Source organism: Myodes glareolus, chromosome 2 (genome assembly GCF_982192425.1).
Source record: "Myodes glareolus chromosome 2, mMyoGla1.1, whole genome shotgun sequence".
Lineage (NCBI taxonomy): Eukaryota > Metazoa > Chordata > Mammalia > Rodentia > Cricetidae > Myodes > Myodes glareolus.
Window position 1 is genome coordinate 35,711,205 of NC_142027.1, and position 13,878 is coordinate 35,725,082.

The window sequence follows — 13,878 nt, forward strand, 5'->3', positions numbered from 1 at the left end:
TCCTTATTCTCTCTCTCTCTCTCTCTCTCTCTCTCTCTCTCTCTTTCTCCATTTCTCCCTTTCTCCCCCGGATTTTCAAAATATACTCTGTAAGGAAGTCTAGATTTTTCTTCATCTTATTCAGCATGCCTTCTTTTCTTTAGTTCTTTTACTATGAATATAAGTGAATTGTCTCTTGTAAAATTTAATTCATTTGGAAACTGAGAAAACCTGGTATTGAGAGGATTTATTTTAGCTTTCATTTTAATTTAATCTTATATTGTGCATATAATTGTATTTCAGGCACCAATTTGAGAATTTATGAAGCAAACCGTCTCTCCCTTGGTAAAGTAGTTACTCTCTCCTTACCTTTTGGTAACAAATGAAAATTGACATCACAATTGATGTAAAACCTTTACTATTTATAATAGGAAAGCCAGATCTTTAGGCTTGCCTCCATGCCAAGGTGCTCTGACCTTCCTCACATACAATAAATGTAGAGAACTTGAGGAGTATAGAACAATCCTGTTCAAATAACCTTGGCCTACAGCTGGTAGGCTCTCACTAATCATTGCAAACATCAACCCATGGACTAAGTGATTTTTTTTTTTTGTGAGGGTGGAATTTGTCTTTACTATGGTGGATTTTGAGGAGGACTAAGTTCATATTTTATAGGTAAGACTGTAGTAGAAAAGAGTCATACTGTCTAGAGTTTAGAAAGAGGGTAAAAATAGAGTAAGAGAATCCTGAGTGATGTTTTGGTGTCTACCTTTTTCTTTTCATTATCTTTCTAGTATTTGGCTTTCAGTATAAGCCTTTTGCCTGTTTCCTGAGTATATAGAAAGTATTAGCTGTAGAAGTGGGAAAGAAGAAAATTGGTCCTTATTTTTATACAAAATATAGATAAAATTATAATACTTTTTATATTATGGGAGTATAAGAAAAAATAGATTGCATCTGGATAAAGTTACCTTTTAAAAATACAAAAAAAACAAAGTGGAAAATGCTGCATATTTGTATAAACTAACAGAATGCCGTTTAACAATATATAAAATATAAAGTCACAACTGATTCTAAATATTGCATATATCTTAGTTCAAAGAGTTATTTACAGTGTTTTAATGGCATTTGACTCAAGCCAAGGTTGACTTTTAGGATGGAGATAATGTTGTGCAGTCTTCTTGGTTTTTACTTTTTCTTTCTTCTCTTTCTCCTCTTTCTTTTCTTTCCCTTGTTTTTTTTTTTTTTTTTTTTTTTTTTTTTTGAGACAGAGTTTCTCTGTATAGCCCTGATTGTCCTGGAACTACTCTGTAGGCCAGACTGGCTTTGAACTCATAGAGAGCTGCCTGCCTCTGCCTCCCAGGAGCTGGGTTTAAAGGTATATACCATCACCACACTACTTTGTTTTAACTTTTTTAAAAAGCTTTTTTGTGTTTTGAGAAGTTCATATATTTATACAATGTGATACAACTCTCCACTTCCAGCTTCTTCTAGTGCATACCACCCAGTGTCCCTCTCACCTTTGCGTCATCTTTAAAAATCATTATTAGTAACACCCTGCGTCCAATTAGTGATACCTGTATTATGATAATGGGATCATCACTGGGGCTTTGACAACCTCTCGGTACCCGAGTACCCAAGAAGGGTGACTCCCCATCCCTCAGCAACCATCAGTTGCCAATAGGTCTTCTACTCGGGACCTTGGGAGCCCCTCTCCTATCCATGCTGGGTCATGCATAGGTCTTATGTTGGAAGCCATAGCTGCTGTGTGTAACATCCATGTCATCTCCAGAAATCATCATTTCATTACTTTCTTCCCTCTCTTCTTTCAGGGTCCTGAGCTGTGGACTGGGGAGGCTGATATAGACAACCCATCCATAGCTAAGTCTCAACCACTTTTGTGCTTCTGTTTTGTGGGTATACACATAAGTATTTAAAACCCTACCTTCCCCCACCAAAAAAAAAAAAAAAGCAGTAGCTTTTTCCCCCTAAGGTCTATGCTCTTCTCAGTCACGGGTTTTTGACCAGGTTTACAGTACCAGGCATAAACATCCTTCCTGTGAAACAGGCTAATATCTAATCAGTATTTTAAGTTTATTTTATTATTTCATGATTCACCAAAGTGCATTTATTTCATATATTAGATTTTAGTTGAATATTTTCATATGAAAATTATTTTTTAGGTTTTAAGAAGTATATCTGATAATGATAGAATCTGGAGTTTGTTTCAAACTTTTATGTATAGTTGGTTGATTTCTGTGAGAAACTAGGATTGATGTCTTTTCTTTCCTTTTGAGTGGAATACATTCCTATGATTTTGCTTAATTTTCTTTCTTGTGCAAATTTATTATCTTTTGTTAAGTAAATGAATATAAATGAAGGGGATGTCAAAGGTTTGGGTAGAGAAAAGACAACTACTTCATTATAAAGCATGTCATCTAAGGCAAATGATTTTTTTTTCCATGTTAGAATCTGTTTGTAGCTAAAAGAACCAAAGCTTACAAACAAAAGCTGGTACAGGAGGCCTTAAGTAAACTGAAATTTCCCAAATCACATTCTGATGGATATTTGGGGACGTTCTGCAAACAATTATATTTATAGACCAGAACTGAAGAGTTGCTGTTAATTTAGATAGATATGGACAAGTATAGTGTTTTCAAATAGGTGAATTATGGGAACCACTGAGCATGACAGTTGTTTAGTGAGTAAATTTGATGACTTGTTTATTGAAAAAATGGTTGACAGTAGGAAGAGAAGATTATCTGTATCTCTGTGCCACCAGATAATTTAAATGGTTCCTGCTTAAAATTAGGATTATTGATAATAGTTATGGGATATGTGACAGACTCAGCATATGTAGATTTCAGTCTATTTTCCTTTTACTAAACAAATTTTCTCAGGTAGAGAAATAGGAGAGATTTAGTAGCTGATTTAATAGCCTTGCCAAAAAGATGTTGATCTTTAGTATGTAACTAGGGGATCTGAATGTGTTCTTGTTACATGTCTGTGTCTGAGTTATTTTTTGGATATGGCCTTGATGATGACATGAAAAAAGCGTGCATGTTTTCAGGTGACATGAACAGGAAGTAAATGCTGATGTACCAGTTTTGCATACCTGATTATTTGGGTTGGCACTGTGAGTGGGAAGAGTGAAAGCTGTGAAATTAGGACTGCTTAAGAGCAATCTATGTGCAGAAAAGAAAAAGTAACATTTTTGCTGACTATCCTCAAAGTACTACTGTACTAATTTTAATTATAGAAACAGAGACGTGACTATTTGTACTATAGTTTTTTTTGTTTGTTTGTTTGTTTTTGAGACGGGGTTTCTCTGTAGCTTTGGAGTCTTGGAACTAGCTCTTGTAGACCAGGCTGGTCTTCAGCTCACAGAGATTAGCCTGCCTCTGCCTTCCAAGTCCTGGGATAAAAGGCATGTGCCACCACCATCCAGCCTCATCCTATACTCCTATGATTCATTCGGACCATGTTTAAGAGGAACATGGATCTTAATTTGAGCTATAAACAGGATATGCTCTTGAGGGAAGTAGAAATTTTGGATACAATTGGGAAAATAGTTAAAATGAGAGATGTCAGACAGATATCTAATTCCGACAAGAGACTGTATAAAGAAGTTTATGACAGCTGCCAGGTACATTTGACAAACTATGGCATATTTTGTTTATATAGTTTCAAATCAAAGTAAAACTTGTGGGTAGATGTCATTTTTTGTTTCATAATGATATTCTAATAAGCGAGTCTGTAAAGTAAATCATCTTTTTATTTTGCTGCTACCAGAGATTAAATTTGTTCTAGCTGTCTACCACTGAGCTATTTACACCAGCAAAAACTGTCTTTAGATGTAGTGAATTATCTATCAATAGCTGTATTTGGATTTGCTTAAGCTTCTGGATGGTAGGTACATGTAGAATAGATAGTCTTTAAGACAGCATGAAATGTGAAGATGTAGAAGCACCTATTCCAACTTCCATTTTGGATCATACTGGGAGCTCTTAAGAGACCTTCATATTATATAAATATCAACTTCAGTAGCAGTGAGTTGAGCAAGGGACATGCTTTACTAAAGCATCCAAAAATATTGAGCTTTAAGATAGTTACAGATTTCAAATAGCTTTTTACTTATTAGAACCTACTTTTAAATCATTTTAGCTTTTTAAAAAATGTAACTTTAATTAGTTTTTTTCCTACAAAATTATTCTATTTAGGAAAGCTCAAAATAATGACTGGCTCCCTTTTTATATGTGAATATGAGTGTTTGATTGTTGTATGTGTCTAGGATGAGGGGTGGACATACATGTGTGCATATATGGAGGCCAGAGGAGGAGGTCATGTCAAACTCTTATCTATTGGTTTGTTCTGTTGTATCAGGGCTTCTCACTGAGTCTGAAACTGAGGTGGCTGCCAGCAAGGCCTGTGAATCATAGTTCTCTCCCTCCAGCTCTGAGGTGATAGGCATGCACTCAATCATGCCCAGCTTTTTAAGTGGGCTCTAGGGATTTGAACTCTAGTCTTTATGTTTATGCAATAAGTGATTTCCAGCACTATGACTTTTCAGTTACTTTTATTTGTCATTCAAGATTATAAAACTATTGAATCCTCAGGTTCTATCTGTTCAGGCATGAGGTATTTTGGAATGTTCCCTGTAATATTGTACACATATATTCATAGTCAGAATGTCATGCTACTGTTCTTAGGAAACATTTGTTGATAGAACGCTCAGTGATGTATAAATAATGACAGTAATATGCGTGTACATGTCTAATTTTCTCTGCTTAGGTATCTTTTCATACTTTTGACATTTAGACAAAAGTTGTATATGGAGTGTGAAATTTATTAAGAAAAATTGGCAGTGAATTGCCTGTTGAACATATTTATTTAGCATATTTATTTTCTACTTTCAAAGATAGTAATATTATTTTCAGATTATGTTGTAAGAGGCTGCTTGTTCATTTCTCGGCCACCCAGATTCCTGAAATAATCACCCAGAAACTGTATTAATTAAATCACTGATTGGCCTATTAGCCCTAGCTTCTTATTGACTAACTCTTACATCTTAATTTAACCCATTTTTGTTAATCTGTGTATCACTACAAGGCTGTGGCTTACTGGATAAACTTCTGGCATTTATCTCCGGTGGGGCTACATGGCTTCTCTCTGATTTTGCCTCCTTTCTCCCAGCATTCAGTTTAGTTTTCCCTACCTAGCTCTACTCTGCCCTATCAGGCCAAACCACTTTCTTTACTAACCAATAGTATTCATAGCATACAGGAGTGAATCCCATATCACCTCCCATTTTCTATTTAAATAAAAAGGAAGTTTTTAACTTTAACGTAGTAAATTTACATATAGAAAAACAGGTATTAAGCAAGAATTACATTTACAATATTTATATTTACTTTATCTTTTATCATAACTAAGGAAAACTATCTATTCTTCATTTCCATCAAAGATTCCAGAAGGATATAATATTACCTGAGGTAACAGGAAGTGCATTTTAAATAACTTCCAAAACTCTAGAATTGACAGAGATATCTTGCTGCCTGACAGTCAAAGTTCTTCTGTATCATTGGGGTATCCATCTTCAGCCTATAGGCCCATGGTATCTGGCAGACTTTTCCATGAAGCAAAAATTTCAAAGATAGTTCTGCCTATATTGGCAGTTTGTCAGCCACATTTTTATGTGTCTTTGCAGAATGTCTGGCAGACTCTTTCATGTAGCAGGAACCCCAAAGGATCGTCTCACCTTTAGGCAAGTTCAGCAGTCATTTCTTTGTGGGTCTTGCATGTCCAGTTTATACATCAAGTAGTCCAGGCAAGAGCAGTTTTTTGTCCAAATGGCTAACCAACTCCATAAGCAGCCTCTTCAGTGCCTATCATCCCCTTGAAGTAATTGATGTTGCCAGGAGCAGATGTGTCTCACTGTCATGAAAAGTCTTAAGGTCTTAAAACATTTTAAATGAAGGTCTCTGAAAGATTTGAAGAATACCTATCTAATTGAAATATATCTCTATGTATCTAGAAAACCTAACTAATAGGACTACAAGCTTGGCTATTGTAGATGATTATTAACCTCTATTTTTTAATTATATTTGACATTTTTAAATGAGCTGTACAAACACAATACTTTAATCAAGAGCAGAAATATACATATAACAAAATTGACCTTAAATTTATATCAATAAACCAACATCCATACCAATGCAAGTCTCTATAGCATATCCCCATTTAAATGTAAACAATCATTTATATTTAGGGAATTTGGGTGTAGTTCTTGCCAAACTTCTTCCTGCTTTTTGATGGGTAAAGTAATTCTGGGGGTATTCACAGTGACCTTTTCGGGGGTTTTGGTCCATTTAACCACATTAGACTGGAAGGTTTCTGCAGGTTCTTATCTTCTGTGGAAACAAAATAAGAACCTTTTTTCCAACGCAACAAATTATTAGACCCATATTTTGAAATCAGAATACCTTTAAAGTATATATGTTGGCTTAGCTTAGCAGTCCCTAGTATCAAATGTCTCTATCCAGTCAAAAAATTTCAAAGAAAACACAATAGTATACATAATCCAGACTCTCTGTGTAAATTCCATCTTTACATGACTTATTTTTTTTAATTCCTTTTAATCTATGACTGTCTGTTCTCTGTCTCTTTAAAGACTTTTACTTTTTAAAAAACGATTTATTTCATTTTCTAACTCTTTATACTCTTTCCCTTCTCTCTCTCAAGCCTATGTACATTTATCTAACACTGTGACCCATTTAGAGGTCTTTTTCATCTGAATTTGTCTTTATTGCATATCTTTAATTCTTTTCTGACCAGAAGTGCTTTCTAAAAAGCTAAGCGGCTTTATTATTACTAAGGCTGCTTTACCTTTCGGCTCTCTCAGTTCAACATGTCTTAGGAGTTCTGTTCATTGCCTCTGAAACTGCTGGGTGGGAATCGTCCTCACTACCTCAACTCTGATACCCAATTGGCCTATGGTTCCACCAAGTAACTTGCAGCACACTGCCCTGAAACCCTATTTAAATGCTCAGCCTCCTGAAAGAGCCAGAGTTCAGCAAGGCCCAGAAAGCCGCCATTTCAAAACTGCGCGGCTTTTTTCTGCTACAGCTGAATCAGGAAAACCTCTCTTAAAGGAGCTTCAACATGCTGCCAGCCAACAGTAAGAAGCTGTGTTGAACTGGGTTTTATGTCTAGAATTCCTTTTTAAGCTCTCCCAGGTTTTTATGTGGCTGTAGTACTTCATGTCGGGTGCCAATTTGTTGTAAGATGCTGTTTGTTCATTTCTCAGCCTCCCAGCCTTCCAAAATAATCACTCAGAAAGTGTATTAATTAAATCACTGATTGTCCTATTAGCCCTAGCTTCTTTTTGGCTATCTCTTACATCTTAATTTAACCCATTTCTATTCATCCGTGTATTGCCATGAGGCTGTGGCTTACCTGGTAACCTTCTGGCGTCTGTCTCCAGTGGGGCTATATGGCTTCTTTCTGACTCTGCCTCCTTTCTCTCAGCACTCAGTTTAGTTTTCCCCACCTAGCTCTGCTCTGCCCTATCAGACCAAGCTTATTTCTTTATTAATCAATGATATTCACAGCAAACAAAGGGGAATCCCATATCAGATGTCTACCCTGATAAAACAGTATAGGATGCTTTTTCTTAAGTCAGTCATGTGCATTCATACAGAGCTAATGTTTTCACATATCCTTTAAGTTTCATCTGCCTTTTAAAATGTAAAGTTGGTAACATTTTCCATAGTAATGTTCTTTTTAACTCACTTCTCTATAAGGTGGTTGAAGATTATGCTGGACGATGGCAGGTCCCTTTGCCACAGCTTCAGGTTCTTCAGACTGCACTTTGCTGTTTCACGTCAGCCAGCTCATCGTTCCCAGATGAATGTGAGCACGTACAGTATGTTTTGAGTAGTCTTGCTGTGTAAGTATCCTTTTTTTCTTATCAACAACACATTTATTTTTTTGCTTTGATATAATAGCTTTTGGTCTTTCTTCTGAGGATAAAACCTTTCCTAATTTCTTACCTCAAAAAGAAATTGTTATTTCTTTACTTCAGTTATTTTGTTTTAATTTGCAACATTTAAGAACAGTTTTACTGTTACTGGGGTAAAATGGATTTGTGGTATACACATTTTCTGGTCACTGCATTGGATTTTAACTTTCCAGGTGACCTTGGAAAATTCTAAGGGTAAGTCTCAGCATATGGTCATTGGGGCCATGGTAATAATCAGAGAGGGATCTTAAAACCTTCTAGAAAGAGGTCCAGAAACTCCCAATTTTAAAAATCACTTGTAGGTAGAATTGAGTTAAAATTATACGCTGGGCTTTTTCCTTAGAATTAGCTGCTTTAATATAGTAGTAGTTCAAGGTTCTTCAAGATCCATGATTTCACTTACCCTGACTTGTGGATAGGTGTTCATTACTAGGCATGATTTCCCTCTTGTTGAGTTGGTCATAAGACCAATTAGAGAACTGTTAGTTACCACTGAGGTATGTGTGCTGCTACTGCACCCCAGAGTTATGCCATGCTGGTCATTGATGTGGTTCATAAGCATCATAGCTGGGTTAGGATTGTTGGTTGAGTTGCCTCATTTGATGTTGAAGGGAGCAGGGCCCCTTGTTCCGTCCCGCCCGGCTAGCTTAACCCCCAAAATAACTACACAGAAACTGTATTCATTTAAACACTGCCTGGCTCATTAGTTCTAGTCTCTTATTGGCTAACTCTCACATCTTGATTCAACCCATTTCTAATAATCTGTATGTCACTATGAGGTTGTGGCTTACCAGGAAACATTCAGCATGTCTGACCTGGCATCTCCATGGCGGCTCTCTGTCTACCCTTCTTCCCAGCATCCAGTTCTGTCTACTCTGCCTACCTAAGTGCTGCCCTATCAAAAGGCCAAGGCAGCTTCTTTATTCAACCAATGAAAACAACACATAGACAGAAGAACCTCCTATACCAATTTGAAAGCTTGCATGTCACCTTCTATTACTATGAAAACTGGTCGTCAGGGAAGAAACAGTCAAATAATTTCAAGCTTGGGAAGCCTTTGGGCCACGTGTCTGAAGTCCATGTTGGTCTTCAGAAGTAAAAACTTACCCTCTACTGCTGGGGCAACCAAGGACAATAGCAATAGTTTCTAATATTTTGGGAGTCTCTTGGACAACCCATGCCAACAATTCATACTCATATATAGAAAAGGAGTCGGTCATCTTTAACTTTCCTAACTAGAATAGTTATATATTCTCATTTCCTGGTATTAGGTGATTTTTTTTGGCTCAAGGAGGAAGTGTTAGCCCAGATAAGAAAATTTCATTTAAACTATGTACATTTATGCACAGACTTAGGCATATTATAGTTTTTCTCAGATAGTTAATAGTATGATTTCTTTTAAGCATCCTTATTGTTATTATATCTTCCCTCCTGTATTTATCCCACTCCCTACTTAGGGCCTCCATTCCCATTATTTAAAATGTCATATAATGGTTTTTGTTTTTTTTTTGTTTGATAGCCTATGTACTGCTGCTCATATAAAATACAATAGTTTAAGAATCACTATGTGCCCTGGGTATGATTACACTAGTCTGAAATTCCAGCATGTATATATCTTTGGAGGCAGAAGAATCAGAAGTTGAGGGTCATCCCTGCCTTTATAGGGAATTTGAGGCCAACATGGTTACGTGAAACCCTCTCTCAAAAATATGAATCAAATGTTATGTAAGAGTGCTAGGTCAAAGAATTAGTTATTAGAACTGCTTATTAAGTATTGCTGTTTTTTAAAAGGAAAAGTTTATTACTGGAATTTACTATAATAAAAAAGAGAATTGTATTTTCCATTCTAGAAGAAAAATAGAGAAACAGCAAAATGATTGTTCCATAAAAATAGTAATAAGTTTGTGATGATGGTATTTTATTTTTCTAAACTAAAAAGAAAATTATAGAAGTACGTAACTATTCTTTATTTTCTGTAAAGCTCTGTGTTTTGTTCTTTGGTCAAAGTAGGAAACAAATGAGTCTTACTCTTAAAATTCTTGCAGAGTTTAGAGATACTAAACCACCAGTTACACCTTTATGTAATTGCAATTTTGAGATAATTGCAGTGTATAATGAGGGGGCATAGCAAAGGCTTTACCTGGCCTTGGATGCTACGGCAAATCTTCTGGTTGAGTTAGCATTCACTGACTTCTGAAAAAAATGCGAGGAATAACTTAAGTGAAGCAGCACATGAAGGTACCTATACAAGAAGTCAGAATATTCACAAAAGTCATTATAAAATGTTTAGCTTCTGTTTGGAGACTTTTTTTTCATAGTTTATATCATGTATGGGTAACTTTATTCAGTTGAAAAAACATACATATGTCTGAGCTATGTGTTTTAAGGGTCTGTTTTATATTCATGTAATTATATGCATATATATGCTGTATGTAAACATAAGCTAATGTAATTTATATATGTCCCTCTTTACAAAATTCTATACTAATGTAATTATGGAGGAAGACAGGCCATCTCCAGGCTGGACAGTTGAACTATGGCTATTGAGGGGATCTTTTCAGAGAATGAAAATGAATTCTGTTTTTATTCATCTGAGGAGTTTTTCAAATGTTTTAGAAATGAAGAGCCATGTAGGAACATATTTTAAATCACTAACCACAATATATCTATCTTTCCTGGGGTTTACTTCCTTTGTAAACTATATTTAATACAGAAATAAAAGTTTTCTCTCTGTGTGTGTGTGTGTGTGTGTGTGTGTGTGTGTACATATATTTGAATTAAAGTATACCTTTCAAATATTCATTCTTGAAGATAAGGAAACTGAGGATTGAGAAGTTTGGAGACTTGAAAATTTCAGGTAGCTAGTTTTTTTCTCTTCTCCTGTAAATTAATAAACACTCTCATCCTTCCTTCTTTACTTCCTCCCTCTTTCCCTCCCTCCCTCCCTTTTTCCTTTCTTTACTGAAAATAGATTCTTCACTTATACAGTATATCCCAACCACAGTTTCCCCTTGCTACACTCCTCCTAGCCCCCTCCCCACCTCCCTTCTCCCTCAGTCTACTTCCCCTTTATTTCCCTTTAGAAAAGAGCAGGCCTCCAAAAGACAACAGCCAAACAGTACAAAACAAGATACAATAAAATAAGGTGAAAGCCCACATATTGAGGCTGGACATGGCAACCCAATAGGAGGAAAAGTTTCAAGAGCAGGCAAAAAGAGTCAAATATACACCTACTCCTACTGTTAGGAGTCCCACAAAAACCACTAAGCCAACAACCATAACATATATGTAGTGAACGTGGTGCAGATCCACGCAGGCCCCAAGCTTACTGCTTTACTCTCTTTGAGCCATGTTCTCCTGGTGCTGTCTATCCCCACTCTTACAGTCATTTCTCTTCCTCTTCCCTGATCTTCGATGGTAGGGACCCAATTTAGACTTTCTCTACATAATTGTAGTTCTGAGTCTCTGCACCCACTCCCCATTTGCTGTCAGAGGAAGCCTCTTTGATGATGACGAGACAAGACACAGATCTATGAGTGTATCAGTAATTTCTAGCTTTCATAGGTAAAAAACAATGGCATATGAAACTGGAAACCAAGATAGCTATCAATTTTATATGAATTCAGATATTACTGTTACTTTACCAGCCTTTTTTTTCAACAAGGAAACAGTGTTCATGGATTTTAGCATACCAGACTGAGATGAACAAATAGGAAACTAAGTATTTGTCTGAAAGACATCAGCTTCCCAGATATTACCAGAGCCGTGGACTTGTTAGACTAGTAGCATTCATATGTGCAGTGGACAAAAAAGCATATGCTTACGTATATCTTAATATGTCAAGTTGTAGCATGTATGATTAGCTTCTTATTCAGAACAGTAGATATTTGGGGCTGTACCACATTTATAATGGTAGATTACTAACTTTTTTGATTATCTTACTTTATTGTACTTTATTTCAAACTTGATTTTCTACTGTATCGCAACCAAGTTTCATTTGATTCATTGATAATATACAGTAATGTAGATACAAGTATCAACCAATTTGGAGATCAAAGGAAGAAAGAATAATTATTTAGAAATCAAAAGAAAAAAGAATAATTATGACATTTGGCTTCCTTTTAAAATATATTGTGTTTGTGAGTATATGTGTGCTTGCTTATTTGGGGTCAGAGGACACCTGAGGTAGTCTGTTCTCTCCTACCATGTGGGTCCCAGGGATTGAACTCAGGTCATCAGGTTTCGTGGTAAGCCTTTTACGCACTGAACCATCTTGTGGGCCCCCTATGTTTATTTTGCTATTAAGGAAGAGGGAAAGGTTCTAATCTGAATTCCTTTTCTTCACCAATAGCACTCTTAACTGTGTCTCAACTTTTAATTATATCTATCAACTCTTCTTTAGTACCATTTCCAGTTCTGCGTGTATTTTCTTCCATAATCATATTTTTAGTACTAGGGATTAAACACAGGGCCTTGTATTTTCCAGATAAGTGATCAAACATTGAGCTATATCCCTAGCCCTCTACATTGTTCTTTATTGTTGTAGGGAAAGGGCTGCTTGTTTGTCCCCACTGCCCAGCTTACACCCAAAATAACCACACAGAAACTGTATTAACTAAAACACTGCTTGGCTATTAGCTCTAATTTCTTTTTGGCTAACTATTATATATTAGTTTAAACCATCTCCATTAATATATGTATCGCCACATGGTAGAGGCTTACTGGAGATTCTAACTGGTGTCCATCTCAGGCAGAAGATCCATGGCTTTTCTCTCACTCTCCTTTCTTCCTCCCAGAATTCAGTTCTGTTTTCCCCGCCTACCTAAGTTCTGCCCTATCAAAAGGCCAAGGCAGTTTCTTTATTCATTAACCAAAGAAAGCAAAACACAAACAGAAGAAATCCCGATACCACTTTATTTACTATTACATTAGAATATTTTCTTTTCAGTATTTGTTGTACCTAAAGACAATATTAAACAAACCTGTACATATTATCTTGTTCATGTAGAAATTGAGTATTTCATTTGGTGCAAGTATGACTGGCATTTTTATATCTGTAATTTTGACATTTATTTAATATTTTGTGTATTTTGCCAAGATATTGAGATTATAGACATTTTGTAGCCAAAATAAAGATTAGAGGTCTATAATTCATTGTTAAGATTTGTGTTAGTAGATCGGTGAAGTGACAAGTAACAAAATACCTCTTCCCACAACTAATGGTTAAGAAGGGAGAACAGAACTAATGCTCACCTTAGCTTTATTTTAAAAAATTCTTACTTACTTGAAAATTTCATACAATGTATTTTGATCATGTTCATTGTTGTAATGAGGCCACTAGTTAGTTCCTGGCCCCTCAGCCCCAAAATAATGACACAGAAACCATATTATTTGTAATACTGTTTGGCCAATAGCATAAGTGTATTTCTGTCTAACTCATATCTTAAACTAACACATCTGTATTAATCTGTGTATCGCCATGTGGCTGTGGCTTACTGGGTAAAGTTCTGTCCAGCATCTGTCTCTAGTGGGGGCCAAATGGCTTCTCCTCACTCTGCCTCCTTTCTCCCAGCATTAAGGTTCGTTTTTCCCTGCCTAGCTCTGTTCCCCTATAGCTCTGTTATAGGCCCAAAGCAGTTCCATTATTTATCAGTGGTAATCACAGCATACAGAGGGAAATCCCAATCAGTTCATCCCCAAGCCTGTCCTTAAATCCTTTCCCATCCACCCCCACATTCCTATGTCTAACTGGTGTAAGTCAAATGCTCCACAGTAAATGCCCAATGCAAGATAAGACAAGAATGCTTCCAGACATAAGTAATACTATAGTCTCTATTGTGGTGACTTTAGTTTCTATTTTTTTTATTTTATTTTATTAA

The 13,878-nt window shown here is 36.0% G+C and overlaps 1 protein-coding gene across 2 annotated transcripts in view; it reads left to right on the forward strand.

Moving 5' to 3' along the window:
• Positions 1-13,878, forward strand: part of Znf654 (zinc finger protein 654) — a 64,516-nt gene that overhangs the window by 17,777 nt on the left and 32,861 nt on the right. For both annotated transcript variants that reach the window (XM_048422314.3, XM_085685667.2), the window contains exon 2: positions 7,782-7,927. In XM_048422314.3, the coding sequence (XP_048278271.3) occupies positions 7,782-7,927 (146 nt within the window). The remainder of the gene's footprint in view (positions 1-7,781; positions 7,928-13,878) is intronic.